The 25,261-nt window shown below is 52.6% G+C and overlaps 1 protein-coding gene and 1 long non-coding RNA gene across 5 annotated transcripts; one reads left to right on the forward strand and one right to left on the reverse strand.

Moving 5' to 3' along the window:
• Positions 1-51: 51 nt before the first annotated feature.
• TECR (trans-2,3-enoyl-CoA reductase) lies at positions 52-23,748 on the reverse strand. 4 transcript variants are annotated; one of them, XM_081137068.1, is made up of 15 exons: positions 23,548-23,649; positions 22,900-22,970; positions 20,269-20,400; positions 3,200-3,250; positions 2,464-2,515; positions 2,086-2,130; positions 1,888-1,991; positions 1,693-1,808; positions 1,501-1,606; positions 1,256-1,328; positions 1,121-1,164; positions 990-1,047; positions 821-909; positions 401-446; positions 52-317 (listed from the first exon to the last, which is right to left on the reverse strand). In XM_081137068.1, exons 3-15 carry the CDS (start codon positions 20,338-20,340, stop codon positions 190-192), a joined length of 984 nt encoding a protein of 327 aa, XP_080993194.1. In that variant the 5' UTR covers positions 20,341-20,400; positions 22,900-22,970; positions 23,548-23,649; the 3' UTR covers positions 52-189. The 4 variants fall into 4 exon arrangements, with proteins under 4 accessions (XP_080993194.1, XP_080993193.1, XP_080993195.1 ...); XM_081137067.1 differs by lacking the exon at positions 22,900-22,970 and having other exon boundaries at positions 23,548-23,702; XM_081137069.1 differs by lacking the exons at positions 20,269-20,400; positions 22,900-22,970 and having other exon boundaries at positions 23,548-23,748.
• Positions 5,485-25,261, forward strand: LOC308557077. The gene is made up of 3 exons (XR_013998793.1): positions 5,485-5,660; positions 11,864-12,003; positions 25,179-25,261. It is a non-coding gene; the product is annotated as an uncharacterized lncRNA (long non-coding RNA).

The following is a 25,261-nucleotide window of genomic DNA, read 5'->3' on the forward strand; positions in this document are numbered from 1 at the left end:
GTATACTGGTCCCCAAAGCCCCCAAAAGAAAACACAGAGCCTAAGTCTGAATCCGGCTGGTCAGGCAGATTTTATTTCAGGTGCTGGAGAGCGGTATACCCCCATCCCTCCCCAAGAAGGACCCGGGGTGGGGGTACAAGAGCCAGCTCCTGAGAGTTCGACTGGTAGAAGCCAGTGGGGGTGGGTGACTCAGAGCAGGAAGGGGATGATGGGCATGCGCAGGGGTGGGTAGTCTTGGAACTCCTTCAGGTAGCTGCGGTGCTTGCCCTTGGCCCAGATGGTCATTTGGATGAAGCCCACCAGGGAGAAGAGGGCCACTGCAGAGCAGAGCAGGGGGTCAGGGAGGGTGCACAGCCTCGGGTAGGGCAGGACCCAGCTAAGGGAGGGGAAGCAGCCTCACCTGGGAGACACTGTGTCATGATGGCAAAGCCGATCCACGACCCCACCTGTGGGCACAGGGTGGGAGGTAAGGGCAAGCAGGGCTGGGCAGGCCAGCTGTTCTGTTGAGGCCTCATACCCCCTGGGCTACCTCCCTCCCAACCTTTTCTTTCCACGTGGAAGGTAGGAATGAAACTCAAGCTAGAGGGGCTAGAGTAAAGGAGAGACTGCATAATGAGGCTGCCCCTCAGCCCTCAACAGCCACAAGCCCAGCCTTACACAACTCCCAACCCCCAAGAGGCTATAGTCTCTGCATCTCCAGATGCTCCCAAGTTCAAACTGCAAAAGCAACTGCTGAGCCAGGCAACCCCCTACAGGGACTGGACCCTCCACATGGAACCTAAAGCCCCATGAGGGAGAGGGGAGCAGGGCAGGCCCTCACCTCATAGGTGTAGTTGGGGCAGGACACCAGCAGGAAGAGCCACGTGAAGGGATTCTTTGTGGGATATGGGATCTTCCTGGTCTTGGATCCTGAGGGGCAGGATGAAAAGGGTGAGTGAGATCCCCCCGGGCCAGCCTGCATGCCCCTCTGCCCCGAACAGACCACTCACCAGCCGGCCGCAGATCCCGCAGGGCCATGTGGATGGAGAAGTTGCCCAGCTGGCAGATCTGTCAGAGGAGCAGGGTTAGCCCAGAGCCCTGCACACTCCCTCCACCCTGTCACACATACCAGCATACTTACCACAAAGATGGCCAGTGCCAGTTTAACCTGCTGAGCTCCATAGGCTGAAAAAGAAAAGCCAGAGGGGAGGCCTGTGAGGGGAGCCCAGTGGGGGGTAGGGGCTCACAGGAGGAGCAGGGTCCCAAAGCTACTTACTGGGGGGCGTGTAGAGAGGGTGATTGATGTAATAGGCCATCCACGCAGCGAAGCCCCAGTAATAGGTGCAGTTCTGAAAGGAAGCAAGGCCAGGATGGGGCCTGGCCCAGTGGAGGACGGGGTACAGGTGGACCAGGTGAGGGGTAGAAGAGGGCAGGGTCTGAGTGGGCGGGGCCAGAGAGCTGGGTCCTGCAGAGAGCAGGGTGGGGGGGGGTGGGCCTGGGACTACGAGGCCTGGGCCTCACCTTGAAGATGTTGCGCAAGGGCATGGTACCATGGGAGAAGCGGTGTACGAAGAGCGTCTCCAGTAGGCGTTTGACATAGTGGAATGAGTGGCAGATGCAGGCAAGGCTGGGAGAGGGGAGCTGGCTCAGAGGGGGCCAGTCCACAGGCCTTTCCCCCACCCACCACAGGCCCCTCCAGCCTGGCCCACTCACTGCACCACAGTGTGCCGGCTGGATGTGAAGTCATATTTGTGGCCATAGATGAAGGGCACCCGGAAGTAGAAGAGCAGGTAGATGAAAAGGGGTCCCGCGTACTCTGTCAGGAAGACCTGGGAGGACGGGAGCAGGTGAGTGACCCCAATGTGACTGATGGAAGAGGAGGCTGTAGGTAGTAGGGTCAGGACTCACCGTCACCCAACTGATCTGGGCCCCCAGGTCCCGGAAGTACAGTGTGGCTGTGGTGCCCACAGGCAGCTTCTGCAGAATGTCCTCATCCTTCAGTGATCTGCCCTCTGCAGAGAGGCAGGCCACGGCTCAGGAGCTACCCAGGCCTTCGCCCACTGCCACCAGGGTGCCCAGGGGTAGTCAAGCGACAGCTGTACTCACTGGGGTCCAGGCGGAGGGACTGGCGGGCAGGGTACCACTGCGGATCTGTGGGGAGAGCAGGACGTCACAGCACACAGCCTGGCAGGGCCCAGGGACCCCACATCTCCTCCCGTGCCACAGGCAAGGCCTCTGTGGCCTGTGTGGCTCCAGGACACTGAAGAGCACTGGCAGAAGCAGGACATTGTCCTTACAAAAACCAAGCAAGGGCATTCCTGCCAGTGGCCACATGAGGGCGCTGCAACAGGCAAGCCCAGAAAGTCCTGGGACACACTGGGGCATCTCCAGGCCCTGGGGGGAGAGGCTGCCAGGAGGGGTCCCACCCAGAGGCCCCTGCGCAGAGAGGCTGCAGGGAGCAGTGTAGCTGGGCCCTGGACTTACGGCTCTTAGTGAAAAGGTTCTTGATCTCTGCGATGGTGGCATGAGGCTCCACCTGAGGGAAGCACAGCCGGAGGGAAGTCAGCCCTGGGGAGAGCCCGAACCCCAGATCCTGGATCCCTCCTGCTGAGGTGGGGATGGATGGGGGCCTGGATAGCTGCTATGGGAGTGAGGAGGGTTGGAGTCCAGCCCCCCCGCCACATGGCTGAGTAGAGCAGCAAAAGCCTGTCAGAGTGAGGACACCAGTGGGCCTCAGGGCCGTTTTACCAGGCAGCCAGGATGCCCCCCCAGCCAGGCTGGGAGATAGTTTGAGCACAGGAAACTGGGCCTGCTTCTCTGCCTTTCCTCTTCACCCCCACCCACAACTCCCCCCAGAGAAAAGACCAGCAGTCCAGGCCAGACCTTCCCTAGGAAGGGACAAGCCCCTTCCCCTGGCCTGGTCTCAGAAGCGGTAGGTCACAACTCTACCACCCTTCGCATCCCAAAGCCCTGCAGGGTCCACTGAGGCTGTTTCACCTCCCCTTGCACTGGGAGGCCAACTCCCGGCCACACCCAGGGGCCAGGGCTGTCCACCCCGAGGAGGCAGGGACAGGCCCAGGCCTGAGGATAGTACCCCTCATGCGCACCCCCTAAGCAGTGTGGAAGGGATTCCCACCTCCCTCAGAGCCAGGAGCCCCCAGAAGGAATGGAATCATGGGCCCAGCACCCTGGCCCAGTGCAGCCGGCACCTCGGTCCTACCTTGTCCAGGAAACACAGCTTCTCCCTAGTCTTTGCATCCAGAATCTCCACCTCAAAGAAGAGAACGGCCTTTTTAGGTTTCTTGGCCACCTTGGGAGGTGCAGGCCAGGGGAGGCCATTGAGGCCGAAGCCAGGGCCGGGGCCAAGGCCCTGGCTAGCCTCCTGGGCCACCATGCTCACACTCAGGTCCATGCCACCCTGCTCTGCCCACGAGGACAGTGGCCCAAGCTGCCGGCCGTCAGCCCCCACCACCGACCTCCCCACATGAAGCGCTCTGGGCCAGGCCACGCGATCAAATTCTGCCGCGGTGCTGGAAAGGAGCCCACGCCTGCCCTGGCACTGCCACTTTCTGTGCAGCTGTAACCCGAGTGGCCCCATAGCCATGCCCAGCTAAATATAAAACTACCCAGACTGAGCCCCCCAAGAGCCATGGCACAGATTGGGGCAGCCCCTCCAGGGGCTGGGTTACCCTAAAAGTGAGGCTTTTGAGTGGGCATAGCCCCCAAAGAGCACTGAGGGGTAGGAAGGTCCCCAGAGGAAGGCATGGAGGTACCTCCTGGCCCTCATACCCAATGCAGGGTGGGGGCCAGTCTTGGGGAGGATGAGAGACCAGTGGGCAGCCCATACCCCGGCACCCGGCTCAGGCCGGCAGAGTTCACTGGGCTTGGAGAAATCCCAGCTATTTTGAGAATCCAAGAGATAGATCATCCATTTCCCCTTCTGAGCTGTGAGAGACACTCAGATTATTTCCCTGTATATTTGTGTTCCAGGGAGGTGACAGATTCCAGAGTTCTATGTGTGGAAAGAGTCAGGAAACCAGGATTCCAGAAAGCACCTTGGCCTGGGCTGATGAGGCCTCAGCCTCACCTCCCTGACCTCCTTTTCCACATATTTTCACTAGATCCACCCAGACCATGTTCAAGGTCACCTTCAGGGCACTCTGCCCACCGTGTAAGCCCACCATAGCTCCCATGTCCAGGCCCTGAGACCCCCAAAGCCCAGAGCACACAGCCTGCACCACACACGATCTCCCTGAGTCCCAGAAAGTGGTAGAACAGAGGGATGTTGCTGGGAGGGAAGATGCTCCAGGGGGGAGGGGGAGATCTGACCCACTACTCCACACAGGTCAAAGCAGACACCACAGACAGAAGAGCAGAGCAGCGGAGGCGGTGAACTGCTGGAGGAGCTGCAGTGAGACTAGCAGGCAGGCCAATCCTGAGAGGCTGAGTGCCACGGAGCTCGAAATGGGCAGTGGCAGGTAGAGCTGGGTCTGTCCCCAAGTTGGCCACTGGCCAACAGGTGCTGAGGGCCCTTCCCACCTCTAGTGGGCCCTTCGTGGCAGTGTGGGGAAGAGGAGCAGGATGCAAAACCACAGGCAGGACCCCAGGCAGGCTCTCTGAGGGATGCCACCTACCCAGAGCCCAGGGAGAGGGCTTCCCTGGAGCTGGAGCCCCCTTGAAAGAAAGGGCCCCCTCACACACACCCAACGACAGTGGGAGAGGCAGGGGATGTGGTACATGGAACTGAATCTGGCCCTGCTATATAGTCACTTCTCTATGGGCCTCAGCCAGGGAAGCAGATAGGAAGGTGTATACTTCACAGGGCTGGGAGGGTCCCATGAGACAATGCATGTGAAGTGCAGCATGGTGCCTGACAGACATGCAGTGCCCAAAGCCTCAGGAGATGCCACAAAGGGAAAGGGCATGGGCCTGGGTTGAGATCCCAGCTCCCCTGATGGCCAGCTGGTGGCTGCAGCACCTGCCCCCATCATGGATGTGAGGGTTGGAAGGCACAGCACCCAAGATGTCTTGGCCAAGCTGCCTACTGTTAACCTACTAGAGAGAGCTCTGCCAGGCCATATGGCCTTGGGACACAGGTTATTGAACTCCTCTGAGCCACAGAGGTAACAAGGCCAGCCAGAGGGGCCAGAAACAGGGAGCTGGTCATATCACCTGGAGTACCAGGCCCACCAAGGGGACTTATGGGAGAGGGAAGGAGCACACACAGAATGTACTCAAAGGGCTAGAACAGCAGGGCCCCAGGCAGGCACAGGGCCTGCCCCGTGGCTGCAGGTATATTAATAGTTGCTGGGTCCCAGGCGGGCAGTGCCCACATGCCTTCAGAGCCCGTGTGGTCCACAGGAAGGCAACACCGCGCCTACGGGGAAAGGGGCCTCCTCCAAGTTCCTGCTGAACCACTCAACAGCTTAAAATACAACCAGCCCTCTCTCCCTGCCTGCCAGCTGCTGGGGAAGGGCTAAAATTCTACCCTACCCCCAACCAGGCATGGGACCAGGACCCAAGAGGAGAGGACAGCCGTCGAGGCCCCAACTGGCTGCTGGGAGAGGAAGCTGGGCAACAGGAGAGGGCAGCCAGGAGAGGGGCCCCGCTCCCAGCAGCCGCCACACTTCACCCAGGCCAGCTCAAAGCCAAAGAACGGGATAGACTCAGCCGTCACAGAGGTAAGCCCAGACCAAGGGGCAGTACCAGGGGCCCAGCCTACCAGGGTGGGGGCTGCCCCAGCTCAGGACCACCTCGATAGGATCAGTCCTCATTTCCCATTTCCTGCCCCCAAACCCTGGGACCCAGAGGCCATCTTCACCCCAAGAGAGGTCTGAAAAGCCCTGGGGGTGGGGGATGGGAGGGCCCAGGACCTCTCCGTACTATTTTTGCAGCTCCTTGCGCCTCTGTAATTATTTCAAAATAAAAAGTTAAATAAAAGCTATGCTAGGTGGGGAAAAAAGTTTTGCCAGGTGAAAGAAGCCAGACACAAAGGGTCGCATATGTATATGAAATGTCCAGAACAGTTAAATCCAGAGACAGAAAGCAGAATGGCAGTTGCCTGAGGCTGGAGGAGGGAGAATGGGGAGTATCAGCTAATGGGGACTTGGTCTCCTTTTGGGGTGTTGGAAAGTTGTGGAACTAGATAGAGGTTGGTGGTTGTACGACACTGTGAATGTACCAAATACCACTAAACCTCTCACTTTTAAATGGGCAATTTTGTTATGTGAATTTCATCTCAATAAAATCTTTTAAAGATGGGGAGACTAACAAACAAGCTCCAATAACCCATCAAAACAAAAGGTCCCAGGGCAGGGAGCAGCAGAGGTTCCTCACCCTCACCCCACCCCCACCCCACCCCCACCCACTCCACCCAGACTGAGGGCCTAAATGTGGGAGGCCCTGTCGTGTGCTTCCCAGTCTTCAGGCCCTGAGCTCACCCCTCAAATGCAACCCTCCCCATCCCACTGCCACCCCTACCCTCTGCTCTGTGCCCAAGCACACCTCCCATTCCCTATGCTTAACGGACACACACATACACCACATGCCTGCCCCAGCACTGAGGCCAGCCTGGGATAAGGGCCCAGGGTAGGCCCCAGGACTTGGGTCAGAGGGCACAGGCAGCTGCTAAGCACAGAAGAGGCAGCAGGCCCAGGCCCCATCCCTGGGGAGAAGGCAGGCTGAGGGGCAGGGAGGAGTGGTGTGCCCTACTGAGGGATGCAGGGACAGCCCTTCCTGCCCCAACAGAGGGAAGGGGCTGGGAGGGGGCAACGTGTTCTACTCTATGGATGAAGGAAGTGAGGCCTGTGCAGGGAATCACTGGCCCAAGGTCCATCAGTGGCTGCAGGGAGTGTGGCCCCATGGCCTACAATGGACAGAGGACAAGGGCAGGGCAGGCACCCTGGCCTGGGGTGCATGCAGTGACATTCCACTAGCCTGGGAGGAATTCTCACCCAGAGGCCTGAGATTCTGGGGCCCAGCCAACAGCAACTCGTGGCAGCACGAGGTGGCAGAGGGGTGTAGGGGCTGACCAGGACAAGGGGCAAGACCACAGCCCACCCTGCAGGAGGGGAGGAGCAGAGCCACACTGTGGTCTTCCCCAACCCAGAGAGGAGCACCCAAAGCCACTGTCAAGCAGCAGGGCCCCTGGCCTTCACTGTCTTCATGGAAATAAAAATGTGACTGATCAAGGTAGCAGTAGTAGAAAGAGGGGCACCATTTTCTGAGCACCTGCTCCATGCTCCAAGCTGGCGCCAGTGCCCAGAGCTATCAGGGAGGCAAGGCTCTAGAGATGGACCCTGCCTGGCCATGAAAAAACCAGAGCACAGTTATGCAACTGTAGGAGAGACTCAAGGCCTTTGCACATGCTGTTCCAGCTGCTTAGAATGCTCTCCCCCAGATCCTACAGGCCTCTTCCCTTACCTCCTCAGGCCTTCAGACAACTTTGCAGGAGGCCCTTCCTGACCATCAACTGAAAATATCAACCCCCAGACATTTACCATCTTCCTCCCACTGGGTTGTCAGTTGTTTCCCAGCACCCGGAGCATAGCCCAGCATGGAGCTGTGCTCTATATACACCTGGGTAAGACACCTAGCCAAAGACTCACCTATTTCCTAGCTGTGTGGCCCTGAACAAGTTACCCAACCCTTCTGAACCTCTGTTTCCTCATCTACAAAGCAGTCTGCCCCCACCTGCCATCTCACCAGGTTACTGTAAGCTTTACAGAGATGACAGTAACAACCAAAAAAAGTACATAAATATATCCAGCCTAGAATAAGTCTTACAAAGAATAAATATAATACAGACCAATACTAGTGAAATAGCACTGCTAGATGCCCAGAAAACCAGGCCCCTTGTCCTCAAATCCTGATCACCACCATGAAGGGGCCCATCCAGAGGACATCAAGGTCAGAGGGGTGGTGCAATGATGCTTCATTCAGCTGCTGACAGTGAGCAGAACCCTAACAATAGCAAGACATGTGTGGGCGGAGAGGTGGGCATCTGCCACCTTCCCTACACAGTCCTACATTCACCCCAGTGCTCCAGGCTGCCACATCTCTGCTGCCCCCTTGTGGCAGCGGCCTCCATCCCACAGTCTCACATCTTGGAAGGGTGATGGCAGCAGCTTTGCTCCATAGTTCCCCATCTCAACTCCCACATCCCAATTCCAGTACAGGATGGGACCAGGATGGGACCAAGACAGTGAGTGCTAACCTGAGCTCTGCCACTTACCAGCAAAGAGGTTTCATTCATTCATTCCTGCACCCCTTCATCCCATGGCTAGGAACTGCAGTGAATACCAGGCCCCTGCCTCCAGAGGACCTGCATTAGTCTGTGTGTATTGGGGAGTAGCAAGCAGGGGACAGAGGCAGACAATAGTGGCATGATTTGTCACCAAGGGTTTTGAAATAAAACAGAGAATGGGAAAGGTAGGGCTTCAGGAGTTGGGAGGGTGGCCATTTTAGGCAAAGTGATCAGGGAAGGCCTCCCTCAGAACAGGGCATCTAAGCAAAGGCCAGTAGGAAGTGAGGGAACAAACCATGCACACATCTAGGGGGGAAGTATTCCAGGCAGAGGCAATAGCAAGTGCAAAGACCCTGAGGCTGGACTGTGGAGCAGGAAGGAGGCTACATGGCCTGAACAGAGTGAGTGAGGGGGAGAGGGGGAGGACATGAAGACGGGGAGGTGATGGGGACAGGTCATACAGAGCCTTGTGAGCCACAGAAAGGATTCTAGCTTTTACTGAGTGAGGCAGGAGACATGGAGGTTTCATGAGTAGAAGAGGAGTATAACCTGACTCAGGTGTTCACAGGCACCGCCTAGGAATTGGGAGACCTGCTGGCAGGTCCTGCTGATGGTTTGCATGTGGAGGTGAGAGGAGGGGGAAATCTGATGTTTCTATCTGAGCCCCATAAGGGAGGAGCAGAGAGTCAGAGGCCAGTGGGAGGGGCAGGTACCACCTGAACCCGAGTTGGAAGATCCGAGTTTGCAATTGCTATTCCACTCTGCATAAGCCACCAGGCAAACACAACACAAAAGGCCCAGGCACCAGTGCCCAGGTCACCAGCGCCAGGAGCCTGGGCTCCTCTTGAGCTTCAGTTTCACCATCTTTACAAACAAAGCCATCTGGGTGCTTCCCAAGTTTCTCCCACCGGTAAACCAGACTCAGTGGCCTCAAGGTGGAGTACCATATCCAGGGCCTGGGGTGAGGCGCTGGAAGAAGCCCAAGACTCAGCATGGAGCCCGGGTCACCCTCCACACCTCCCACTTTTGCACCAGGAACTTCTGTGCATCCTAAGATGGGACCTGCCCAGTGGACATGGGTGAGGACAATGGGCCCGGAAATGCGACAGTTTCCTAGCCTCCTCTCCTCACCCTCTCTCGTCCCTACGGTAACCAAGGGAGCAGGAGCCATGAGCTCCATTTCCAGATGAGGAAGCCAAGTTCCAAAGGGTGCAGAGTATGCCCAAGTCATGCAAATGCCTGAGCCCAGATCCCCCACAACACAGTCTTCTGGGGCTGCACCACCAGCCAGGACATGCTCTGCAGTGGCCCCCACACAGAGGTGGCACAGGGCCACACACCCTGCTTCCAGCAGACTCTCTGTGATGCCACAGGGGACTGCCTGCCAGGAAAGGGCACTTAAACTGGGCTGTCACATGCTGGGCAGCCTCACAGCACTCAGCCAGTGCCTGCGGGGGAGTGTGTGCCCTGGTGGGCAACATGTTCTCCCAAGGCTGGAACACAAGATGCCCGCTGTGGTGCAAACCCTGCTCAGAGCAACCTAGGACTCCAGGCAAAGATGAATATGGCCCAGCAGGTCTTTCAGCCAGACAGCCAGACAGCCAGCCCAGGCACTCGGCTCCCACAGCCACCACGCAGGGCACAGGGGCTGCCGCACCCAAGGGATGGAGGCCTGGCCCAACTCGGCCAGCTAACCAACTTCACAAATGTGGAGGCTTGAGTGCACTTGCCTGGACTCAGTATCTCAGCACTCTGGGCTCCCTTTCCCTTACACTTTCCAGAAATATCAAAGTCACACTACTCCTGCCAGGGCAGCTGAAAAGACCTTGGGCCCAGCTGCCAGGATGTCAGCCACACCTGCTCAGCCAGAAATACCTCCTTCCCCAGTGGCCTCGCCTCGTGACCCCATTTCTCTGAGGTGCCCAGGGCAACCGTGGTGGGGGCGGAATGTCATCATCCAGTCTGGAAAGGACAGAGAAAGGCTGATCACCCATTCCCAGGTACCCAGCCAGCCAACTCCCACTCCCCACACCCCCTGGCCAGATGAGCAGTACCAGGGTCTATATGGCAATGTCCCTAGGCTGTGGGACCCAGGCCAGGAGAAGTTGGCAGAATACCATGCAGCCTGGTAGCAACTAGCCTCAGAGGACATTCCTCAGGTGCTCAGGTGCCCCCAGGTTTGTCACTGTGATGACAGAAGGCCTAAGATGAAGGGGACACTGGACCAACACAGCAGGGGACTCTGAGTCTCAGGCCTGGGTCTGACCAGCTGCTCACTGGCACCCCACAGCCTACGCACCTCTCTGGGTGGTTACAGGCTGTGCCTGTTCCACTTGGAAGTGCCACCACTAGTAACATGTATCAGATGCTGACCTCGTTCCAAGGACTGTGTTAAGACCTTCATCTGCATAACTTACCTAGCCTCACCTGGGCCTGTGACCCCTGTTAGGCAGCTCACATAACAGGGCTCAAAAACAAGGGGGCCCTTGCTCAGGACATGTATTCAGGAAGTACCAGAGCCAACGCCGACCCAGCCTGCTTGGACTCACAGCCCCTGCTCACCACCACGAAGCAATACAGTCTCCGCTCTGAAGAGCAGGACTAAATGCTAACAGAAAAAGGAAAGGAAACCCTGGATCAGATTATCTGCTGACACTCCAACTTCAGCACACCAATCTGGAAGGTCTGAACTCAGCAAAACATGCCACCTCCACGGGGAATGCCCTGCAGGGGAGCCCAAAAACTGAGCCTACTCCTCCCTGGCCTCAACCTCCCTTGGCTCCAGAAGTCAGGCCTTATGGAGGGCAAAAGGCCTGTCACCTCCTGAAACCACACGGAGGGGCCCAGGTAGGCTCAGCAGCTGTCTAAACACTTCCTGCACGTTTTTCTGTGTCAGGCTAAGGCCATCAACAGGCCCAGAAAAGCAGTGCCACAGGTGAGCCAACACTGAGCAAGAGGCAGTGCTGCAAAGGCCAGAACCTGACCAACTTTCCCTGCCCGAGTTTTGGCTTCTGCATCTGGACAATGGGAATTTCCATAAAAGGACCTAACAGAGATGACTCCTGTGGCACACATGGCAGAAGTCCTTCCCAGTGGTCCTCAACCCTGCCTGCTTGTGAACAACCTAGACAAGGAAGTCTGGATCTCTGATGGGGCCCAGAATCCATAGCTTTAAAAGCTCCCAGGTGACAGATGGAGGTGACCCCCTCAACCTGGGCTGCCTTCCTCAAACAGACCCCTGCCCTCTGGAAGAAGCGCAAAACCCTTACCACAACTGATGCAGCCCTCCTAGGCCCTCCCAGTGAGGACTTAGCCAACCCCTAAGGTCGCTCCCCACTCCCTTCACTGTCCCCTCCTGTGGGTTTGAGCACACAGCCTCCTCTACCACCACTGGTTCCCTTTTAGATTGGCAGTTACACCATTTTACAGGGAAGGAGGCCGAAGCTCAGAAGCACAAGTCGTCAGCCCAAGGGCACACAGGCTACAAGCTCCAGGAGTTGGGCTCCATCTGTTTCTGTTCCTGAGGAACTTAATACTCTTCCTCCAGGGCCATCCCAGGGGATGACCCACATTTGTACCCTTATACCCTACAGCCAGTTCCAGGTTGGTGACCACATGTCTCTCTGTATCTCTGGACAGGAAGACACTGTTGGATCAAAAGGCTGAAAGAGGCTGGAGATGCTGACCCCTGTGGACACAGGCTAACCAGAGTGGCAGGAGCTCATCTGCGCTGACCCCCGACCTGTGCCCAGCACTCCCAGCCCAAGTGCAGCAAGCAGGTTAGTCCACCCCCGGGGGAGCTCAGCTTGCAGAACAGCCAGTCTGGGGTCCACGTTGCCAGCTTTATACAGGCAGCAGCAGCTAATGCTTCCTCCACACTCACAGTGTGCTAGGCATGGAGGCACATCCTCCATTTGAATTCTCTCCTTTACTATTAATCCCCTTTTGCAGATGAGGAGACAGTCTTATTCATTCCCTGCGCAAATACTGACTGAACACCTACTATAAGCCAGGCATTGTTAAAGGCTCTAGGGATTCAGCCGTGAAAGGACAGAAATCCTTGCCCACGAAGAGCTGACATTTTAGTCAGGGAACAGAGACAACTAGTTACACATAAGGTATTAGATGACATCTGCCACAGAAAAACGGGACAGGAAGTGACAAGTAAAGGAGGGGTACAATTTTACATAAAGTGGTCAAGAAAGACCTCCCTGAGGGGACACTGAGCCAAGCCCTGAACAACCTAGGAAAGGGCAGTTCAGAGATCTGGGGAGAGTATCCAGCAGAGGAATGGCCGGTGCAGCATGCTTGGTGCGCTCAAGCAACAGAGCAGAGGCCCCTGTGGCTAGAGGGAGGGAGCAAGGGTGGGAGTGGGAGGAGGTAAGGGCAGGGTAGTGATGGGTCATGCAGGGTCTCATAGGCTGGGTGAGGACTTTGGCTTCTACTCCGAGTGAGGTGGGAGCCATAGAGAGTTCTGGGCATTGCAGGAACATGACCTGTCTTGGGTTCTTAAAAGGATCTCTTTGGACAGGAAGGAAATAAGGTGAAAGTAGGCTATGGGAATAATTCTATCACAAATGAAGGATGGTTTAGACCAGGGGTCAGCAAACTATGGCCCACAGGCCAATTCTGGTCCACCGCCTGCCTCTTTGTGTACAAGCTAAGAATGGTCGGAAAAATCAAAAGCCTATTTCATGAAATTCAGATGTCAGTATCCACACAGTTGTACTGGAACAAAGCCATGTTCATTGGCTGACGTATCATCTAGATCTGCTTTTGTTACAACAGCTAGCCCATTAGGCAGGCATCCCTCCACTGTTTCTCTGAAAGCAAAGACTTGGGACCCAGTCCCAGGACTGGCAACAGGACCTGGTCCCCAGGGACTGGCATCACTCACTTTCTCACCCCCAAGAGCCAAGTGGCATGGCAGGCATTACCAGGTCAGGGTGGGAGATCCAGGCCCCATCTCCTGGTCCAGGCTCAGTCCCTGGGCTGCCTGTCTCCTGGGCCTCTATCAGGCCAAGAGGAGCTCCAACCTAGGCCATCAAACCTCATTATATGACACTGAGCCAGTGGGCTCTGCCCGAGGATGGTTGTGGCAGCTTCCTGCGTAACAATCCCGTTCCCTGTGCTCCTCGGGGGCAGCTGGCCTAGGCCAAGGTACCCCCACTGTACTGGAAGCTATGGCCCACGCCTACACAAAGCGAAGATGTGCTTGCTGCACAGAAACCTGCAAAGGGCTCAACAGCGTACAGAAGGCATCTGGAACCTCCAAAAGCCTTTTCTGCTGACAGAGAAGTTCCTGTTCTTCATTCACTCAGCAAACACTTGCTGAGCCCATCCATGTGCCAACCAGTGCTAGGTGCTGGGCTCCAGGATAAATAGAAAGACCTATTTGTGATAGCAGGGTGCTGGGCAGTGTTCCAGGTGATGGGATACAACAGTGAGTACAGCTGAGAGAGGCCATGCCCCTGACAGGACCTGTTCACACTCAAGGAGAACAAAGGCAAAGCATCAATCATGTAACACAAGGTCAGGATGTACCAGGCGCCATAAAGAAAACAAAGGGCAGGAGACCAGAGTTCCACAGGAGTGGTAAGGGAAGGCCTTTCTAAGGAAGTGTAATTTGAGCCAAACCATGAGGCTTCCCTGGGAGATGTGCAAAGGCCCTGAGGCAGCACAGAGCTTTGTAGGACTCAGAACCATCAAAAGGCTGGAGCAGAGTGGACTTGAGAGCAAACAGCTGAGGAGGCTGGAAGGGCAGCCAAGACAAGCACTTCAGAAAATTGTTGGAATGCCACGACCTGGTCTGGTTTTGAGAAGAATCCCTCTTGTTGCTGGGGGGCAGGGGGTGGCTCAAACATGCAGAGACAGCAGTGACAGTCTCAGAAACAAACCAGGCCAGAGACTCTTGGTGGCTTAGACTGGGGCACAGAGGTAGCAAGTGAAAAGGAAACCCTAGTTCCTGGTTCCTGAGTTGTCACTGATTCAAAGCAAGCCACCTTTTAAGAGAAAAATAAACTTCCTATGTCAATATTAAATAGATGATGATAGATAGATGATAGATAGATAGATAGATGATAGATAGATAGATAGATAGATAGATAGATAGATAGATAGATGATGATAGATAGATGATAGATAGATAGATAGATAGATAGATAGATAGATAGATAGATAGATAGATGATAGATAGATGGATGGATAGATAGATAGATAGATAGATAGATAGATGAATGATAGATATGCATCCCTACTTAAGGAACATGAAAACGGGGAGGGGGGAAATGTGCATCTTGGGATTAAGATAGAAGAGTACTAACAAGTGCAAGAGGGCTCAACAGAGGGGTACAGGGTTTCTGGGATGTTTAACAGGCCTAGCCACATCTACCAAGGGAAAGGTAAGCTGAAATGCCAGCCCTAGCTGTTGAGAGAAGGGTCTAGGAAGACGCCCACGGTTATCTTCCCACCTGCAAGTCCCACAGGTTTCTGCTGGCTCCACTCTGCCCCTTTGGCTGAAGTGAAATAAAGCGAGAGGAAAGGAATCTAGGAGTCTTGACATGGACATCCTTCCCCACACTTTCTCCCTGGATGGTGCATGTTCCCAGACCCAGCTGGGGAGACTGGAAATGGTTCTGTCCTCTGAGGCCCCACGTGAGCTGGAATGTGGCAGGCAGTACAGTTCCTGGGCTGGGCTAGGGTAGCCTGGCAGGAAATATTCTTGAAGACTGATGATCATGGTGTTAGTGCTTCCCAAGGGATCCCCATCTTATCCTTACAGGACAACTCAGAGTTCAGGCAATTTTGGGTCAAAAAGGGGAAAAAAAGACTGGCGAAACTCCAAAATAACTAAAGATGAGCAGAAACCAGCTTCAAGACAGAAGGGGGCCAACACTAACACAGTGAAGCTACATGCGCTCCAAGTCAGAAATTCCAGGCCTCACAACAAGCCCTCCACAAGTGCATAAGGGTCCTTCCCCCTCAAGTTGCAGTGCCTTGGGGGGGGGGGGGGCAAAGATGCTATGGCTGACTGCCTGGGTCCACCCTACGCCTTGCTCTGTGGAAGTTAACAGATGTACAAAATCACTCACTCCACAGTGTCTCCTGAGCCCCACCAGAAGCCAAGGTTAAAAACACACTATCAGAAGGTGCTAAGTCTGTGTGGAGAACTAAAACAGGACAGGTGATAAGGTGACAAGTGGTCTGGCTGGGTCAGGGGGAGCCTCTCAAAGGGGTGACAATCCTGAATGACAGGATTCCCAGGCAGGATGAGTAGAGCAGTATCTCCCCAAAACGTCCAGCACTGGAGTTACCCATCTGAACTCCAACCCGTGGATCCCCACTCCCAGCCTGGAGATTTTGTTCCACTTGATTCTCTGGAGCAAATAGTATTCAACAATATATTTTATACTATAGATCTCCCCAAGAATTTTGATATTACCCTCACCACCCCCTCAAGAGATATGCTTCCCCAACCCCACCTCTTGAGAAGCCTTGATACAGCAGCCCCCCACCCCCTTCTCCTGCTGAGCTAGAGTCCTGAGAGCTTCTCCCCATACGACTTGAGGCTCTATCTGTGACCCCCTCAAGTTTCAAACTGATTACTGATGCTCCATGAAGCCCCAGTGCCAATATTAAACCACCCTCCCCCAAACTTGGCCAACCCACACCCACCCTGAGGACAGGCACTGTTCCCATGGGCCTCACCAAACAACTGGCATGGCCGTGGCCAATGCTCCCTGGTCCCTTTAAACAGGAAAAAAAAAAGAATTCAGAAGGGCCAGGGTACAACACAAACCCTGCAGTCTCCTGGGCTGACTGAATGGCCTGGGGACTCTGCTTATATAAGAGCCTGGTTCAAGCAGGGACAGGGACAGGGCTGTGCCAGCCTGCCAGTCACTGCAAGCTACTGAGAGGCTCTTTATCCCTCCAAGGGCTGGGAAAGGCTCGTGGCCCATCTCTAACTAACCACTTGTCAATAAGGAACTACCCTGAGCATTTATGTAACAAACACCACAACAAGAGGGCCCCCAAGGACTTTATAAAAATAAACCACCCTCTGGAAGTTAACCTTTTAGGTAAAATCAACAGGAAAAAGCAGCTTCCATCACCCTCCGGATAAAGTCCACAGGCATCTGAGTGGCTACAAAGCCCTGCCTGGCCAGGTTCATCTCTTGATGTGGGTCACCCAAGAAAGTCTGGCCTCCAAGCCTCTGCACATGCTGTTCCCCTCCCCCTCCCTTCGGGCCTCACTTAGGTGGAAGACCTTGAGGCCAGAGGCTATGATGCATTCATCCCATTATTCCTGGCAAGTGAGGGGTAAAGATAAAAAAAATACGTTCACACAAGCGAACTAATAAAGAAGTGATAGATTGGAAACGGGAAGCTGAAGCCCCAGAGAACACCTAGACAAGCAGATCCTGCCAGCCACCTGTGTGGGGAGGGGTGGACCCAGGTGCAGTCTTGGCAGCTCTCATTGAAGGGGTGGGATGATGGGGAACAGTCCTGCTGAGGTTGGGTAGACCCAGAGCATGTGGTCAGGAGCCATAAGAAGCTGCCTTCCCTAGGTCAGGACACCTAAGGAGTGGCCAAACAAGGCCCCTCAGCCCACCATGTGAGACACCAGACTCATCCAGGTCCCTGCAATAGGCCCCACTCCCACCCTTCTGATCCCCATAAGCCTGACTGTAAGAAGATGCATTTACTCATCCAATCATTCATTCAACAAAGAGGCACTGGTCAGATGCTGGGGAGGCTGCAGGAACAAAACACAGAGTCCCTGCCCTCATGGAGCTCACAGCCTGACTGGGGTAGAAAGACCATCAAGTAACCAAATGAAAACACCATAGCCAGAGAGAGCCAATGAAAGGGATGACAGGGCACTGGGGAGTGGGGTCAAGGTTATAGTCCAGATAGCAAGGTCCAGGAAGGCCTCTCAGCATGACACTGAAGCTGAGCTCTCAATAACAAGGGAACAGGCATGGGAAGAATAGATGGGAAGCACATTCCTGGCTGAGGGATCAGCATATGCTCACAGAGCAGGAACATGGCTGTAGGTGTTTGAAGAAAAGAAAGCATGTAGTGATGAATAAGGAGCTTCAAGAGTTATGAGCCAGAGTGCTAAGACCCTCGCATTTACATGCTTCTGAGTGAGGAGGCTGTGACACAGCACTGCTGCCTGGGATGGTTCTTTGTCACAATAAGTTAAAAAGTGGATTCTGAGTGCACTGACTTTACTGAGGGTCTTCCCATAGAGCAGGAAAGAGCGGATCATCTGTAACTTCAATGTGTGTGATAGTAGATCAAAACTGATCACTGGCATCCGGGCTTCTCCTTCCACCTTCTGGCCATATTATTAGCACGAAGGCATCTCCAGGAGCCCCACTAGCTTGTTCATTGAGAGGTTCTGAGGCCTTCAAGAGACCACATGCTGAAAGCACTTCGGGTGGCCACACGGATGCAGATCTGTCCTTATCTGCCAGGGGTTGGGCCTTCTCCGCCTAATGCCTTGTACCCTAACTGAAGGCCAGGACGTGCACGCGGCACTTCACACTCCCCAGTGGCCCTCGGAGATAGGCGTCCTCATCCGGACTTCACAGGTGAGAAAACTGAAACTTGAGCAGGGTAAATGTCCTAGAGCAGACACACTCAGCAGCCTCCCGGGGCCACCCCCTTCATCCCTTCCTCAGTGCATGACCACCTGGCCCACACGCAGCAAAGCCCACTTTGGCTCTGGAAGAATTGGGCCCTGCCACTCACTGTGTAACCATGGGCACGTCACTTTGCTTTTCTGTGCTTCAGTCTCCCCATCTGTCAAACAGGGATAAGAACAGTATCTACTTTATAGGTTTATTGTAAGGGTTAAATAAGTTACTAAAAAAAAGCACTTAGAGTGAGCACTACATTGGCAGTAGCTTTATTATTATTATTATTACAGTGCTCTGGCTATTTCCTATATTCAAACATTCTCAGCTACCACTGTCAAGCTCAGCAAGAGGGTTTTACAACCTAGCCTGAACTGGACCAACTAGCCCAAGGTCTCTGGCCTTTCTCACCCTGCCAAGCCTGTCAGTGAAAGTGCAGAGATTCTCAACCAAACAGTCGTGTCACAAGAGGTACAAGTCCCTTCCAATTACATTCCCCACTCAGGGCTGTCAACCCTCCAACTCTTCACTCCTCAGGAACCAGTTATTCAAGGAGCTCAGCGAAGCACAGGATCACTCCCAGTCCAGCCAGTGCGGTTCAGTGGCTCTACCTGGAAGCCCACTCTCACCCACCTCCTACTTGCCTCCTCCACCTAGACCCCACCTTCCTCACCTCAGCCCCACCCCACCCAGCCTCCTCCAACTCAGCACCACGGCATCTGCAGACAAGTAGATCAACACAACTTGCTAAATGTTTAGCTGCTGTGCTGTGCCTGGCCCTGAGCTGAGTGCCTTCTATGCATCTGCTCTAATGTTCACCAGAGCAATAACCCCTTGAAGTCATAAACCTGTGAGGTTAGGGACTATTATGCTCAGCAGGGTGGTGGTAAGTATTGCAACAGGGACAGAAACTAGAGAAAGGCAAACTGCTTCCTGGGTCTATGACCTTAAGCAACTTAAATTTACTTCTCTGAGCCTGTTTCGTCATCTATAAAGTAGAATACTCATGCCCACCTGATCAGGTGCTCACAGGACTCAATAACAACCGGCAGCCATCAGCAGCACCATCATCACACTATTGTGGCTCTGGCTCTTCTATCAGTGAGGAATCAGAGAGACCTAGGTCTGGATTCTGTCTCCACCATGATGTCACTGACCGTGGGCAAGTTCCTAATCTACAAAATGGGGAACAAAGAATACCCACCTCTCAGGGTTTTTGGAAGGACACCATAAATGTGAACTGTAAAATCAACCCCAGAAGCATTTTCTGAAGGCCTGTTCGATGCAGTGTAGAAGGGCATGAGAGTAGAGATCAAGCAATCCCCATCTCAGAGCATATCACCTTCCTGCAAACAGGCACCAAATTTAACCTGCAAGGGTCAGAGACCCACATGTTTAAACAGGGCTCAATGGCCAAAATCTCCTACTTATTCCTTACCTTCTATTTTAAAAGGACACAAGAATTCAGAAGAAAAAATTACAGGAAACAGCAGACATCCAGAATCCCACTTCCGAAGTTTAACAGATATTTTCATTTGACTCTAGTTATATCAGATTCCCTTTTTCTTTTTTTAATAAAACAGACATAGCTAAAGCCTCCCCATGCCTTTTCTTCCCCATCTTTATTCCTGAAACAAGTTCCTTTAACTATTGTGTAATTCCCACACATTTCTCACCTTGTATTACAATTTATCCTTTTATTAGGTATATACCTATAAACAGTATGTGTAAGTCTCATTTGGTAAATTTTCTAAATTTACAGAACCTTTTGCAACTTGCTTTTTCCCACTCAACAGGATGTCTGGAAATTTATTAAAGGGCTAGGTAAATCAAACTGATTTTTTTTTTCATATAATGGAATTGTGCGAAACATTTAAAATGAATGAACCAGAGCTGCATGTAGCACCTCCCCTTTTATGCATACCCCTTGATGATGTATTTCCAGCAACTTCATAATGTTCTTTAAAACTGGCCTTTGCTGTTACAATTATATGGGTTTCATCCCAAGGAGCACACAGGCTCACAGAGATTAAATTAAGCTGCCCTGGGTCCCGCAATTATTTAGTGACAGAGCCAGGGCTCAGCCCAGGCCTATTCAAAGCCCACACACCTATGACACCATTAAACAGTAGTGTACTTTCTCCTTAATTTTCACCTTCCTACTCAGTTCTCTGGCTCTAAACAACTGGCCCATGATCAGAACTTTAGTTCCAGAACTTTCACATACTTATTTATACTTGTGGAGGTAGCTGAAGCAAGAATCTGCCTGAGGCAAGGTACTATATTGGCCTAGAATTATCTGCAAACTGGACATCAATAGAGCTATCCTTTGGGGGATGAGGTGGTGGGAGATCCTAAATGAGAGCAGTGGGGACCCCCAAGAGGATGAGGCTTCCTCACCTTGGGGTACCCAGCTGCAGGAAATGAGCAGGAACTTGGGCTCAGGGAGGCTGAAAGGTAGATTCTCCTCATTTACAAGATGCAATAGCTGTTTTTCCAGTTGCTACTGGGATCATTGTTTTGACCTCTTACCTGCAATGCAAAAACTACAATTTTAGAAAAAATCCTATAGCCTGAGATAAGCAGTTCTCTTATTTTACCTTGCTCTGACCCCAAGACAATCCCAAGGCCTGCTGTGAATTCCAAGAGTCAGCTTCAGCCAAGGCCAGAGGGTGGCCTGCTCTACAGCCTGTCTCAGGCCACTGAAGGGATACTTTTCTTCATCTCAGATCACAGAGGGGAAATAGGCAGTAACAGCAAACTGCAACAAACCCTCCCTACAGCTGAAATTCTAACTGCCATTAACATCAGATATCAGTCCTGGTTGGCTTGCTGGGTGACACGGCGTGAGTCCTGCACCTGTCTGTGTAATACTTCTATCACTCATAAACTGCACTTCAATCACTTGTAAATTGCACTTTATCATCTAGGAGAAACCTCTGGGGGCCACAAAGGCCTTTTAAGGGAGGCTAATCTCTCAATGGACAGGGGTCACTTGGGGTAGACTTAGTCCCAAACAAATGCATTCTTTGATGTGGACAGTAACTGGAACCTTTTCTCAATCTTTGCTGTGAGTGAAAGCGTCCTTGCTATTTTTATTAATCTGCAAAAAAAAACACCTGGAGTAAAATTAACCAGTTTGCTGTGCAAACTGGGCAGGGAGACAACTGCTCCTCCATACAGAAACTCTGTAGCTATCACCTCAGTGGATATTTGGCAAAGGTTAGCAGAGAATGATAACAGAGAACACAGCAAAATAACTATTTTTCCTCCAAGGTCACTGAATAGTGGGTTTGAAGTTCCTCCTTCATTCTGGGAGGGAAAAGGTTTGAGAAAGGTAAAGCATGTTCTCCAGTCCAACCATGGGTCTCAGGCTGTGCCCAGCTTCCCCGAACAAAAGTGCCCAAGCCAAGGGTTCTCAGAGGCCTACATTACCTGACTACTAACTAGTAAAATTAAGAGATTTTACTTTGAGTGGTAAACACACAATGCAATATACAGATGATGTATTATATACATTGTACACTTGAAACATATATAACTTTATTAACCAATAAATTTAATAGGGGAAAAAATTAAAACTCCACTTTCAAAATGCCACACAGGCCTTCCAACCTGCATCTTTCAAACTGAATGTGGCTTTTTCTCCAGGGTTACACAGAAGGTTTGAAAGAAAAAACTATAGAAGAACTTTATAAAGTTAAGTCGGGAAGGAGAGATTACTGAATCCCTACCTCCTTATTCTTAGTACCATGTCAAAAATGACTGAGCCCAGCCGGCGTGGCTCAGCAGTTGAGCATCGACCTATGATCCAAGAGATCTCGGCTGGATTCCAGGTCAGGGCACATGCCCAGGTTGCAGGCTCCATCCCCAGTCGGGGGCATGTAGGAGGCAGCCGATCAGTGACTCTCTCATCATTGATGTTTCTACCTCTCTCTCTCCCTCTCCCTTCCTCTCTCTGAAATCAATAAAGACACATATATGCACAACCCAAGGACACAGACAATGATGGGGAGAGGGACTGGGAAGGGGGAGGGGACAGGGTGGAATGGGTCATTGGGCAGAAAAAGGGACATCTGTAATATTTTAAACAAAAATAAAATTTTTTTAAAAAAAATTTAAAAAATAGACATATATATATATATAAATGACTGAGGACTTATGGGTTAAAAGTTTTAAAAGATTCTAGGTGAATTTACCAAAAATAATAATAATAAAGGGGGCAGACAGAGGTAGTAGTATTCAACTTATGAATAAAAACAATCCTTCCTTCTATTTATATGAGGTACCTAACTGTAGTCAAATTCACAAAGACAGAAAGTAAAATGGCGGTTGCTGGGGGCTGGGCAGAGGGGGGAATAGGAAGTTAGTATTTTATGGGTACAGAATTTTGGTTTTGCAAGATGAAAACAGAGTTCTGGAGATGGATGGTGGTGATGGTTGCACAACAGTATGAATGTACTTAATGCCACTGACCTGTACACTTAAAAATGTAAAGATGGTAAATTTTATATGTATTTTACCAAATTTTTTAGTTGGGGGGGTAAAAATTAAGAAATCTCTCGACCTTCTAATTTTCATTGGGGCATAGTGGCTAGTAACTAGGACTCTGGAGTTGTGAGTTTCTCTCTGTGTTCTGTATTTACTAGCTGGGAAGCTTTGGGGCATTTCAGCATGGCATAGTGGCTAGTAACTAGGACTCTAGAGTTCTGAGTTTCTCTGTGTTCTGTATTTACTAGCTGGGAACCTTTGGGCAAGTCACTTGACATCTCTGAGACTGTTTCTTCATCTAAAAAAATGTAAATACTAACAATAAGAGTCTCCTTCATAGGCTATGAGAAAACGAGAACAAGGTAACTGAATCTCATTAGCACAAGAGTGGGCACTTGCTAAAATGATTCTTAACATTTTTAATAATAAATGAGTTTAGTATTCAATGATGTTACTAAAAAGTCAGCAATAACTAAATGATAACAAAATTATTAATGTTATCGGAGAGATCTACAAGTGCATGAAAAGACTTTGTCTTACGGGAAAAAGAAGCCCAGGTGAGGAGTCAGAAGACGGGCTTCAATTGTGGCTGTGGGCGTGAGATTTCTCCTCTGTGAAACACAAGCGGTGACAAAGATGATCTCTAAGATTACCAGGAAGCCAGATCAGCTTTGCTGCTTGGCGGGAGCCAGCCCTGGCAGGCCCTCCTTCACCTCCTAAGCTTTTCGGGGACGTCCCGGGCGAAGGAAGGGGCCCAAAGGTCGTGCCAGAGAGGGCTGATAGCAAAGCCCCTTCCTAAGCCCGAGGCAGCGGCATGGTGCAAGGTTTGTGCAAGACACATACGCTTTGGGAGCAAAGGTCCCGCACCCTCGTTCCTCCCCTGCCAAAGTCTGCAACTGTGCAGACTGCCTGTTGAGGGATCTGAAGGGAACCGCAAGCTCCCCAGGTACAGCAGAGACCCCCCAAGAAAAGGCAGCCCCAAAACAGCCTGGATTGCAGAATTATAAATACCTCCTCTGCACATGCGCACTGAAATTTATGAGCGTCCCCAGGGTACAACCGCGCCCACTGCGCCTGCGCCCTCCGGCTCTCCTTGGCGCACAGGATAGGAAAAGGGGATCCCACGGACCCACGAAAAAAAGAATGGGTACGCGGTGGCCCCTCGGTCCCAGTTTCCTCATTTCTTACCTCGTAGTGCTTCATGACTTCCTCACACGGCGGATACTGCTCCCGCTGCTACTGCTGCTGGGCTGCTGCTTCCCAGCGCGCGACGCAGCACAGGTTCCTCACGCTTTCCGGACCGCTGCGCCAGACTAACCGCGGCTCCGCGTTCGCCCCGCCCCTCCCCACCGCGCGTGCCCCTCCAGCCAATCAGCGTGCAGGAAGCCCATCTTCGTCTCCGCCCCTCGGGGCCGGTCTGAGCGAAGACTAGACGCTCGCTCCATAAGGTTGACCAATCAGCTTGTGGGACTCATCTAGGGGGCGGAGCGCGGGCAAGACCTGAGCGGGGGGGAAAGGGGCGTGGCCCCCACCAATCAAAATGGGCCTCGAGGCCACGCGCCCCTTTCCCCGCCCCTTTCCCCGCCCCTTGATGGAGTCGCTGTGGAAACCTAGGGAAGCGACGGTTACTAAAAGACTGGGGGAGGGAGCAAGAAGTTGAGTGACAGGGAGAGCAGCATCCACCAGGCGGGCGGCGCGGCGGGGTGAATTCCCAGGTGGGCGGCCCCTGGGGTACTGGGGAGCAACGGGAGAAGGCGAGGGGCTGGGGGCGTGGGCTGAGGCGCCTGGATGTAGTGGCCTCTCAGGAGAGGCCACTGATAAATGGAAGAGAAGGAAAGGGGAAATGGGTGGCGAAAAGCACCCTGAAACCCTCCCAACCTGCAACCAGGGGTTGTCTTAACCGCTCTTTTCAACGCAAGCCCCCGTCCAGCTATGGTCAGGGGGCCCACATTTGTCTCCACCTGCGCTGTCCAGCATGGTCACTACATGAAGCTAGTGAGCCCTGGGCCTTTCTGGACAAAACAGATGAAAACACAAAGGTGTTTTATAACCGCACTTTCAAAAGCATCGATCTTTTTCTGTTGGTAGTTGGGGGGCTCACAGTATCTTGAAACCCTTTGTGTCCCAACAGGCTTCACTCGCTGCCCTCATTGAGGGGGACAATTTGAGATGTGCTGTATAAATGTAAAATACACCAATTTCAGTGACAGTATTGAAAAGGAGTGTGTGTGTTTTTTAATCTCATAACCTTTTATGTTGATTACACCTTGAAATAATATTTTGGATATATTGGATTAATATATATTACTAAGATTAAATTCCCATGTTTCTTTTCACTTTTTTTATGTCTTTATTGATTTCAGAGAGGAGGGAGAGGGGGAGAGAGAGAGAGAAACATCAATGATAACAGTCATTGACCTGCTGCCTCCTGCTCGCCCCCTGCACGCCCCCTGCTGGGCATCAAGCCTGCAACCGAGCTTGTGCCCAGACCTGGAACCGCAATCTCCTGGATCATAGGTCGATGCTCAACTGCTCAGCCACACCGGCTGGGCAGGCTCTTTTCACTTTCTTAGTGTCTGTTGGAACACTGAAAATCACAAACACAGCTGGCATTTATGGCCGGCAGTTGTGCCTCTCACACTAGCTCTACCGAACAGTTCTGGTCTGGGGTCGGGCCATCTTCTGTCATGAATGGACTGGGGAGGTTAGATGCTAACACACATGCACACACACAGACTCATGCACACACTCAAGATTTCAGGACAAGCTAAGAGTAGCACCTGGCACACTCCCTCACCTCTTCTTTCTCCTGGTTCCAGGCCTGCCCCTGAGCCATAATCAACTGTTGCATCATGGGAGACCCAGAGACCTGATATCAGAGACATCTGAGAAGTCCTCAAAG

Source organism: Miniopterus schreibersii (genome assembly GCF_964146895.1).
Source record: "Miniopterus schreibersii genome assembly, chromosome: 4".
Classification (NCBI taxonomy): Eukaryota; Metazoa; Chordata; class Mammalia; order Chiroptera; family Miniopteridae; genus Miniopterus; species Miniopterus schreibersii.